We start from the raw sequence: 12,053 nt of genomic DNA on the forward strand, positions 1-12,053 counted from the left end.
TTCCTTAGTTAGGAAATGTAGACAGGATTATTAATTCTCTTATGTATTTTGATTTCTTTTAGTCATACCTTCTCCAGATTACCTATTCCTGCTCTGGAACAGGTGCTATCATTAGAAATTCTTTACGACTCCTAAATATATTTGCAAATGATAATATGTGGTAGGTGTAATACGAGTATGCTATCAAGAAACATTTAGGTGTTGCTGGTCTGAGTATACATGATCATTGCTTGATTGTCATTCTTTTCACTCTGAAGTTTACTCAGAAAGCTATTAGTAGAAATTGTGGCCCTGACGGTAAAGAATCCCCCTACAGTGCAGGAGATGAAGGTTCAATTGCTGAGTCGGGAAGATCCTCTGGAGAAGAGAATGGCTACCTACTGAAGTATTCTTGCATGGAAATTCCTTGGACAGAGGAGCCTGGCGGGCTACAGTCCATGGGGCCACAAAGAGTCGGATACAGCTGAGCATGCACACATTTATATGCAGGGAGATAAACAGAGGGAAGAAAAACATCTTTTTGAGCAAGGAGAAATCTTTTTTAAAGGTTATTAATCATCAAAGGGGCAATAGTAGATTTTGTCTTTGAAGGTAGGTATTTATGTCTAATTGAATTTTTTGGTGAGCTTTTCATTTCTTGCCCTATGTATTCAGTGTTGCCATGTATCATTTGACATGAGGAATGATAGTGATTTTCCTGTTTTGATTAAATATACTACTCCAGGAACTAGTCTCCAGCCCTTCACAATCTCATTCTAAAACAGACTTCTTTCTGCTATCTCCCAAGAAAAGTAGATAAGCCAATAAAAGGAACATACCTTTGGGTTTTGTCTGGAATTCATATAAAAGTTTCTGTTCTCTGCTAATCTTGAATAGGTGAACATAATAAAGATAATTTTATTATAGAAGTCAGGATTTCTTATAGATGCTTAACTTTATAACATTATATACCCGAAATATGAATAAATCAGGTTTTAGCAAGAGATAGTTTTGTAGTTCCTCAGATAGTTCAGATATTAAGAGAAGACATTGAGAAATAAATTTCCACCCTCATAGTTTACTTTTTTCTTACTAACAATAACATCATAATTAAAAATTTTAAATTATCCACATTTTCACTACTCTGATATATCAACTGTTTTCCTTTGTGTTATTTTTTGGTTAATATTGTATCCTAATACAAGACTTTTAAGTTGTCAAAGTTGCTGCACAGTCTTAAGTAGTTTCAGTATATAAATATTAATTACATTTATGGTTGGACATTTACCCTATTTTTAAGTGTTTGTATTATAATGATGGTGGCATTTCATAAGGGTATATACATTTCCAAGATGTGATCCTTATAGATAGAAGAATGTAATAACCCTTTTGGGAGAGTGTTAGTTAAGGGGGTAATGTGTGGTATATGTGCTGAATTTGCTAGCTTTTAGCAGTTATTTCTGCATTTTCAGGGAGAGAATTAACACACCAGCTACTTTCAGTGCTCCCTCCACTCCCCATTAACATGTGGATTCTGAGGGACCTTGTTAGTGAAGACTTTGCTTTGTAGCTTTAATTTTCTGTCTTGAGACCCCTTGGGATTGAATTAAAGGAACTTTGAAAAACAATCATTCTTTTATATAAAGAAATCAGAATTACTTTAAGGTTTTTAAACAATATCAAAGAAAAGCAGATTTTTTGTGTGTATTTTTTTTTTTTACTTTTTCAGCAATGGGTGGGTAGTTTTAATCATTTAAGTCATTATTTGGAGTTAAGGATGCAAGCATACTTATGTATTTAATATATATTTGTATCTATGAGCTAGAGTAGTAGTTATCCAACAGGTTTTCAGAAGTGGAAGAAGAAGAAAGTTTTTGTTATTGAATTAATTAACCTAAACACATATTTAATATTGATTACTTGAAAAGTATAGTGATCAAATTTCAGCTTTTAGATCTGTTTATATTAAAAGCAGTACTGCTGAGAGCATTTACTTGAGTTTAATGTATAGAATAAATATATATATATAATCACCCATTATTTTTTCACCTAGTAATTATATATGAATATACTCAATAAATCTTTAATGGCAGTGTATTATGCGCTTGAGGCTAAGGAAGTGGTTTTACTTTAAAGTATATTATTCAACCTATCAACAAATGTGTTTGCTTAGGTTTCAGTAAGAAGCAGCAAAATCTAGTTGTTATTGGTTGTATTTTTTTCCCAAAAGGAAAATAGTGATTGAGAGTTAAAGCAAATTTCATTTCTATGCTTTATCCTCCAAAGCTGTTAGAATGTTAACTCTCTTATAGTAGTTACAGAGAATTGGTACAAATACTAAAAATCTCAAGAGTTTTTCTTTGACATTAGGTGAGAGCTCCACCTTGTGATCTTTGAGCATATTTCTTAAAAATTAATAACCTACATACAGTAGGCCTGAAATGTTGTGGTGAGTTTGACTATTAAACTTACACTTTTATTTGAGCTTTATATATTCTTAAAATTTCTGGATTCCCAATTTAAAGGTCAAATGGCATTAAGTACATTTAAAGACTGTGAATTTTTTAATGAAAATCTTTGAGGGAGGCAAATTATACTTATATATAGCTATACACGTTTAAAATAAAAAGGGAAAAATTCTAAGTTCTTCCTGCAGATAAAGTTTATATTCTTGAAAGAAAAGTAAAAGCTCAGGATACATGGAATTTAATATTATGTTGAATAGTAAGTGGCAGTAGGTGCTTTCTCTTATTGTTACAGGTAGTTCCATAAGGGCAAGGATCACTGATCCCCTGTTCATCACTGTACACCTAGTGATTACCACTACATTTGACACATGGTAGATACTTTTACTTGGATGGATGGATTTTTTTAATATTTAGAAACTTTAAAAAGCAGGTGTTTCACTGGGATAGAGAGTTGGCTAGTATAATAGTTTTTTCTAAACCTATTAGACCATGGGAAAATGCTTCTTTTTAAAATACAGATACCTTGTCTGGGAGATTTACATCTTTATAAATTCTGTTTTTCTTTTGTGTTTGCTTTGCTTTCTAATTACCAAATATGTGTTAGTATCACCCTACTTTGAGCAAAATAATTTGACCTGGCAAGACTTCTTATACACTAGGAATTAATTTTGTGTTATTTAGAGGAATATAGTATATCATACAATACCTGTTTTATTTAGTGAAGTGAAAGTGTTAGACGCTAAGTCGTGGTCTGACTCTTTGTGATCCCATGTTCTGTAGCCTGCCAAGGCGCCTCTGTCCATGGGATTTCCCAGGCCAGAATACTGGAGTGGGTAGCCATTCCCTTCTTGAGGGGATCTTCCTGACCCAGGGATTGAACCTGGGTCTCCTGCATTGCAGGCAGATTCTTTGCCATCTGAGCCACCAAGGAAGCCTGTTTTATTTAGTGCTGTCTGCTTTTCAGAGCTGGTTCATTCTTTATGTCCTTTGAGAGCATACATTTATGAACTGTCTTTAAAGTCTGCTTAAAAACTGTGTATTAATATTTAGGGAATGCACGGAGTTTGGTTTTATAAAGCGTTCAAATGAAGGGGTGGGGGCAGGTAGGGAAACAGACACAGCAAGTCTTGATTTCCATTTTGCCATCTAGATGATGTGTTGATTAGAACTGATTAACTATACCTCTCCAACTCACTAAATAAAAATCAAAATAGTTTTCTTTTTTAAAAATAGTTTTCTTTCTAAAATAAGTTGGGGGCTTCCCTGGTGGCTCAGTCAGTGGTAAAGAATCCACCTACCAATGCAGGAGACATGGGTTCGATCCTTGGTCTGGGAAGATCCCATATGACACAGAGCCACTAAGCCCATCTGCCACAATCACTGAGCCTGCTCTCTAGAGCCCACATGCTGCAAATACTGAAATCCACGTACCTAGAGCCTGTACTCTGTAACAAGAGAAGCTACTGCAATGAGAAGCTCGTGCACTGCAACTAGAGAGTAGCTCCTGCTTGCTGCAACTAGAGAAGAAAGCCATGCATCAATGAAGACCCAGCACAGCTCAAAATAAATAAAAAATAAGTTGGGATTTTTAGGAGGCTGAAGTGTATCCTACATGTGATGACAGGTCTCAACTTTGATATACTACTTATATAGTTCCTTAGATTACAATAAAAATAAAACCAGATTAAAAATTAGTAGTCTTGAAGGGTAACAATCCTGGGATCAGTATTTGCAGCATGATTTAGTGTGAGAAGACCATTCTACCAGTCATACCTAATAAAGATTTTACAGTATGAGTATTCTTTAGAGAAAAAGAAAACTCAAAGTGGTGCTACAGACAACCCTTGATTAGTGCCTGTTTTGTGTATTATTGATCCTTGTTTCTCCTCTTCATTATTCTGCTGTACATAGTAGCTTAATTAGAGTAAGCAAGGAAATGCAGTGTTTTGAATGTTGGAATATCAATTACATATTAGTAGCCATTCACTGTCATGCATTGGAGAAGGAAATGGCAACCTGCTCCAGTGTTCTTGCCTGGAGAACCCGAGGGACGGGGGAGCCTGGTGGGCTGCCGTCTGTGGGGTCGCACAGAGTCGGACACGACTGAAGCGACACAGCAGCAGCAGCAGCCATTTATGATGTGTTTTAGAGATTTAAAATTAATGTGGAAAAATTGATCATTTCAATTTAGAAGATCATTCATGAGAAGAACTTCTCATCACTATGTGGTATTTGAATATTTATTTATTAATTTGATGTGTTTAGTCTTTAGGTGGCCACCAAGTATAAGATTCACTTGGAAATAAAAGCATAAAGTTTTAAAACAAAGTTATACATAAGATTAAGAGCTTCAGACCCAGTCTATTTTCTCTTTTATAGGCTTTTCATTTGCTTTTTTAGATCACTCTTTTACTGAGAATTTGCATCTTCCTATGGCCAGGCTTAGTTTGGTCACAAATGCATTCATCTGTTGTTCGTATGACATTACTGGTATTTAAATTGACTGTAAGTTCCTTGAAGGAATATATCAATCTGGGCTAACATTTTTTTTCCGTTTTCTTGTTAAATGCAGGTGGTAATACCATAAAGTAGTTAGTTATTAAAAAACAGGCTTTGGATCTCTATTCTTTTTTTCTGTGATAGAAGAATCTGTTTTTAAAATGTTTCAAAATTATATCTTAGATTTAAAAAATTAGCTCCTTTTAACTATACATCATAAGCAAAAGCTAGAGAATTTTTAGGCATTTTGTATTACGATTTAAACTTGTCATAAAAATTTTACAATGAGTAAAAGTCACATTGTGTTTCCAGTTAGGGTATCTGTCTTTTTTAAGCCATACTAGAGAATTATAACAAATTTTAAAAAATGATTGTAATAGAAGCTTCTTTCTTTGTATTTGTTGTTACTATTGTGGGGCTACAACAGTTGCAGCAAATCCATATCTAGAAAAAGCAGTCAAATGCAAAGGATAGAAATCCTTATTAACTAAAACACTTTAGCAGACACTTGGAAATTTAGTTTTTGGGTAGATACCCTTCCCAACATTTTTGGTGTGTTTATAATATGGCATTTCTTCTCCCCCCCCCCCCACCCCGTCCTTTTTAAAGGAATTGTCTGCCTTAGAAGAAAGAAACAAACCATCATTTTACCCACATAAATATATGACTACATTTCTGACATTGGGGCGTTACAGAAGATGATAAAGAAATGATAGCAGCTCCAGAAATACCAACTGATTTTAATCTACTTCAGTAAGTATTTTATGATAATTTCTAAATACTTGTTTTTTCCACAAAATGGGAACTGTATTAACTTCAGTTAAAGTTACTTCTGCTTGAGAAGATACAGTGTTTCAGTATAAGATAGCATGCATACTTTGAAATAGTTTATACCAATGCTTACTGGATTCTGTAATAGTAATTCCATGGCTTTTTTTGTAGTGTGCTTATTTTGTAATTTAGATACTGGAGAATTTATTATTTTTGCTGTTCAGTTCTTCGAGTCCATACTTGGTTTTACAATAACAACTGTTTTGAAGGGAGTGTCATGAAATTCTTAAAATGTTACATGTTCTCATTAGTAAGGAATATATACCATGCAATAGTATTTAGGATGTAATGTCAGATTGTCAGATTTCTGTTTAAAATCAAGTGACAGACTGAAACAGATGTAGGAGGTTAAGACATGCTCTCCTTTTTTTCCCCAGAAACAAATTACATGCTCATTGGTTCATAAAGTGATTTCAACATAGGTATTTTCTTTACTCTTGTCTTAAAAGCTACCTATATGCCTTCTTCAACTTTTATTCTCATTACTCTTTAGTGTTTTCATGTAGGAAAGAATTTGAGCTACTATTTGCAGTAGTGATTTTCATTCTAAGCTCCAGTTTCATGAGGTGCCTAAGTGAAGAGTGAACCTTTAAACTGCTCGTGGACCCTATTAACTTTACACACACATATACCACACTGTGTTTGTTATTAGAATCTTTAAAAGACTTGATTTTAAAACAGATCCTCATTGCTAAAAATTTTGAAAACGACAGATATCCTCGTACATATTGGTGTCTGGTGTCTGCTTTGGATATTTTATAGATTTTCGTTTAAAAAGTAATTTTATCATTTTCAGGCTATTGAGTCTACTAGGTTATTTATTACCAGTATTTCAGAGCATGTTTTTTAATATGATTTTAGTCCCAGTTTATATTGACTCTTAGTTTCTTGAGGAAAGCTTCTTGTTTTTCTTTTAGTTTCTTTGAGGGAGGATATGGGATAATCTTTAAAAAATTAATTTTTGGTTTGACTATTATAATATTATCTTATGAAGTTTCTTGAATGCATTAATACAGTAGAGATAATTTTAAAAGTTTTTGTTATAGAGTACTGACTATTAGAATATCTCGAGTAATTAGGACCTGAAATAGGATAATCAGTTCAGTTCAGTTGCTCAGTCGTGTCTGACTCTGCATGCCCATAGACTGTGGCACACCAGGCTTCCCTGTCCTTTACCAACTCCCGGGGCTTGCTCAAACTCATGTACATCGATTTGGTGATGCCATCCAACCATCTCATCCTCTGTCGTCCCCTTCTCCTCCTGCCTTCGATCTTGCCCAGCATCCGGGTCTTTTCCAATGAATGAGTCAGTTTTTCGCATCAGGTGGAAATAGGATAATAGATAAGAGGAAATTGCTGTTGTGGAGGTAAACTAGGCAGCATTTGATTCGGTATGTGAGGTTGGGGCAGGGTAAAGAGAAAGGAGTGGAAGATTCATTCCTGTGACAGATGACTGAAGTTTCAGGCCACTAAAAGGTTAACCCAGTATACTCTGTGAACATATTAGCATATTGTAATTTCACCTAGTTTAGATTTTTGTTGTTGTTTTGATCTTAAAAACAAAGGGAAGCGATAGAGAAAGACAGACTCAGAAGAATATTTTTTCTCTGGTTTGGGATTTTTTAGACTGTCACCCTAATTACTCCAGTTTTCTTCAGAAGGTTTTCCAGTTAGTAATAAACCTGTAGTGGCTCATTCTTTCAGTTGGGATAGCCTGGAGATGAGAATTAAGAATGTAATTGAGCCATTGATTACTCTTTGGTCATTGGAATATTGGCGAAGACTAGTGATTGCTGACTTGGAGCATTTTCTGAGCTTTCTAAGGGAGCTAGTGTCTCACAGATATCTTGGGGAAGAAAAAAGTATTACTTACATGCCAGGATGTTTAAAAACATTTTCGATTTTTTTTTTTTTTTTTTGCAAAGCCATTTAGGCATGTGGGAAGATTATTGATGACAGCAGTCTTAAGATGTAAGAGGTGTGAGTTTCGGGGTTAATATTAGGTAGTCATTCAGGTTTTGGTGCATTAACTATGGGAAATGGTGTTTATTACAGGCTATTTTCCTTGCAGCATTGTAAGACATAGTTAGGATTGCCAGTATCTTCAATACATTGCTTACATAACTTGGTAGGTAAGTGCTATAAATAGTAATTTTTTACCCTGCTAGCATCTTAGCCATTATTTTATATTTATAAAAAGTATTCCTAACTCACAGCCTCTGGACAACTGGTTATTATAGCAATAAAAATGGAAATAGAAGAAGTTTAATTAAAGAAGACTAGCAGAGCCTAGTGGGCTGCTGTCTGTGGGGTCGCACAGAGTCGGACATGACTGTGTTGTTGCAGCAGAGCAACAACTTTAGAAATTGGAGAAGGCAATGGCACCCCACTCCAGTACTCTTGGCTAGAATATCCCATGGATGGAAGAGCCTGGTAGGCTGCAGTCCATGGGGTCGTGAAAAGTCAGACACGACTGAGCGACTTCACTTTCACGCATTGGAGAAGGAAATGGCAACCCACTCCAATGTTCTTGCCTGGAGAATCCCAGGTTCGGGGGAGCCTGATGGGCTGCTGTCTGTGGGGTCTCACAGAGGCGGACACGACTGAAGCGACTTAGCAGCAGCAGCAGGAGCTTTAGAAATATAGCCTTTCACTTGGATTCTATTTATTTTAAAAACAAAACTGATAATAGTTTTACCCATTGAAAATGGTACAACTTTTATCTTTTATGTGTTTTTCAATTCTAAAAGCCTTTATGAGTGACCCAAATACCAAGTATGCCTTGCTTTAAGCATTTAAGGGTGGGTATGTTACTGCTATTTAGATAGATGGACCCGGTTTTATATATATAGGAAGCATCACTCATGTATATTTAAATTTATTTACTTCCATTATCCCTTGGGCTTCCCTCGTAGCTAAGTTGGTAAAGAGTCTGCCTGCAATGCAGAAGACCTGGGTTCCATCCCTGGGTCAGGAAGATCCCCTGGAAAAGGAAGTGGCAACCCACTCCAGTATTCTTGCCTGGAAACTCCCATGGACGGAGGAGCCTGGCAGACTACAGTAGTCTATGGGGTCGCAAGAGTCGAACACGACTGAGCTAAGCACATACGCACACTTCCATTACGCCCTAGAAAATATGGATAATACATAGCACCCCTTCTCCAAAATGAGGGGCAAAATGAGAACTATAAATTGGTGTCTTAGAGATTAAAGAGACTTGAGAGAGTTCCTTCTTTCCTGCATAAATATTATTTGTAAATGTGAAGATTGATAGGTTGTCAGTTGTTCAGGGTCACACAGTTTCCTAGTACTGTATTAACTAAAAACAGTTCTCTTGACTAGCTCACTACCTTTTTACTTTATAAAAGATTTTGATCAGTTAGCATACTTCCATACTCCGTTTCCAATGATTTAGTTTGTAAAAACGTTTCTGTATAGTCTTTCAGAAATACATGTTATACTTAGATTTATAAATAGTTTGGGATGATGTAGAAAAGGTCATAAGAACCTTAATATTGCTAAAATTACCTAATAAAGGTTATCTCATACCTAGTGCTAAAATATAGTTTTACCTGAGCACCGTGATCTCTGAATCAAAAAATGAAACCAGCCATTCTAATAGAACAGCACAGTTCTTAAAGTTAGAAGTTTGAGAGCCCCTGTTTTCATTTTTATACTCTGGTTAAAAGTTAACAAGAGAAATGTTTAGACATTTATGTTTTAGATTAATGTTTTTGTGTTATATAATTTTTTTTGTTTTTCTTTTAAATTTTACTTTATTTTACTTTACAATACTGTATTGGTTTTGCCATACATCAACATGAATCCGCCACGGGTGTACATGAGTTCCCAATCCTGAACCCCCCCTTCCCACCTCCCTCCCCATACCATCTCTCTGGGTCATCCCAGTACAACAGCCCCAAACATCCTGTATCCTGCATCGAACCTAGACTGGCGATTTGTTTCTTACATGACATTATACATGTTTCAATGCCATTCTCCCAAATCATCCCACCCTCTCCCTCTCCAAAAGGGAGTCCAAAAGTCTGTTCTGTACATCTCTTGAGACCATGTTTTTGTGTTATATAATTTTATATGTTTGGTAATATGCTATGATATGATACTTTGGAAAAGCATCTTAATTACATTTAATACTAATGTAGTTTTATAATGAGTTAACATGTCCTTTCTTTTAGAAAATATGGCAAAATTTAGAAACTCCATTTACATTTCTAAGACAGCTTTTAAATAATTGCTTATCTTTTTGTCATAGGGAGTCAGAAACACACTTTTCTTCTGACACAGATTTTGAAGACATTGAAGGAAAAAACCAAAAGCAAGGCAAAGGAAAAGTATGTACAGAATATATGTGCAGAATATGTGTACAGAATATGTGTCTTTATTTTGGTTCTTAAGATCATAATTACACATATGAATATATATATGCATATATATAGTATTTTTAGTTACATCTCAGATGTTTTTTTCTTTAAAAAATGCTTTTTTCACTGATAAGTATGGTAAACCTTTGAACACATGTGGTTTCTTTGACTTCTAGACCAAATACCTTTTGATTCTCTACTTCTACTACTATAAAGTTAGAATTAATAAGTCATTATTTCCAGTAGTTTATTTTATAAAGCATTGTATGCTGAAGCAAAATGTGATATTCTGTTGGTTTTATTTTTATTGACACGAGTAGTCCAGTATAAAGCAAACTGGTAAATTTCTCTAAAGCACCCTAAAAATGTAACCTATGAGGTTTACTATTGACAGTGACTGTTTATGAATAATGTCAAGGATAAAAATGAACAAAGTGAAGTTCTGAGTCAATAGAATGCAAGTTTAGAGTTTGAGTGGATAGCCTGAGAGATGTGGATAACTTAGTGAATGGTTAAATTATTTTGGAAAGTACCTTTGACTCTGTGCATGTGTAAATACGTTGTGCAAAAGATGACTCTTTTTGTTCAGCATTTTCTTTGCCAAAATGAATTTTGGATTCATATTTTCTCATGACACATTTACTTAAAAATGTCTAAATAGTGCTGAAATGTATGATGAACAAAGTAAAAATTTCTCATTTTAAATATGTAAACATTTTGATGAACATATACACATATAAACATGCATGTAGAATTTTACTTAAATGGAATCAAACTATGCGAACTGTTTCATTTGCTTTTAAAACTTAATGGTATGTTGTCAGAAGCTTTCCTATCAATGAATTTTTCCTCTCCGTAATTTTTGATGGTATCATAGTATCACATTTTTTAAAAAGTTTGTATTTATTTGACTGCACTGGGTCTCAGTTGTGACATGTGGGATCTAGCTCCCTGGCCAGGGATCAAACCTGGTTCCCCTGCATTGGGAGCATGGAGTCCCAACCACTGGAGCACCAGGGAAGTCCCATAGTATCACATTTTATATAGCAAACATAATTTATTTAGCTAGTCCTTGGAATATCTTTTTAGAGCGCACATAATCCATGTGTTTCATATTTCCTATGCACTGTTAGTCTCTTCAAAAGTAGTAGTATGAGAGAGAACATGTGAACGAATACACATGTTAACTCATGACTATCCAAATATAGCCATAATTTTAGTGGGTAGTTAACAGTTATTCATTAGAAAATCATTTTTTATTGGTTCTGCAGCCATCTTTCAAAACTGAAATTCTGCTTTTGGCTTTGATTTAATTTGCAAGTTGGGATAAGACTTATAGTGGCATCTGAATAGAGTAGTCACTGCCCTTGGTTATTAGGGGGTCAGATCAAAGATTTATTATAACAGTAATCATATTTTGACCCTATATCATGTACATTTGATGCACTGTGCTAATAATTTTACCTGTTATCTAACATTTGAACAACGCCATAGATTAGAAAACTTGCTTATTTTTATAGACAGTAAACAGATCTATTGAAGCTTAATGGTTGAGGAATTGAACCCACATTTGTTAAAAGATGGTACTCTTAATCCACTATAGTATATACTACCTCATAGTCTTTTCTTAATAGGTTTTCCCCCCTACAAGCTTAGCTTCTTTACTTCTTGTCCTTCCCAATATTGTCTGCCTTTGCACATTGTTTTTTGTAGCACAGCGTATCCATTGAACCATTTTAATTGTACTAATTAGTTTTTCATACCAACAGGGAATATTGAGGCATATGATAGATAAATTGCAAATATATAGTTCCATGTTAATTAACATGAACATTTCATACTTTTCTAGTGTATACTTTGTAGCTGAGCTTTCTTTTACCCTTATCTCTGATTT

At 34.7% G+C, this 12,053-nt stretch overlaps 1 protein-coding gene across 12 annotated transcripts in view; it reads left to right on the forward strand.

Annotated features, from left to right (window-relative positions):
- The window catches only part of STAG2 (STAG2 cohesin complex component), a 129,625-nt gene that overhangs the window by 42,898 nt on the left and 74,674 nt on the right, over positions 1-12,053 (forward strand). For all 12 annotated transcript variants that reach the window (XM_027963263.2, XM_060408010.1, XM_042242108.1 and 9 more), the window contains exons 2-3: positions 5,556-5,699; positions 10,051-10,129. In XM_027963263.2, the coding sequence (XP_027819064.1) occupies positions 5,656-5,699; positions 10,051-10,129 (123 nt within the window). In that variant the 5' untranslated portion in view covers positions 5,556-5,655. The remainder of the gene's footprint in view (positions 1-5,555; positions 5,700-10,050; positions 10,130-12,053) is intronic.

This window comes from Ovis aries, chromosome X, assembly GCF_016772045.2.
Source record: "Ovis aries strain OAR_USU_Benz2616 breed Rambouillet chromosome X, ARS-UI_Ramb_v3.0, whole genome shotgun sequence".
Lineage (NCBI taxonomy): Eukaryota > Metazoa > Chordata > Mammalia > Artiodactyla > Bovidae > Ovis > Ovis aries.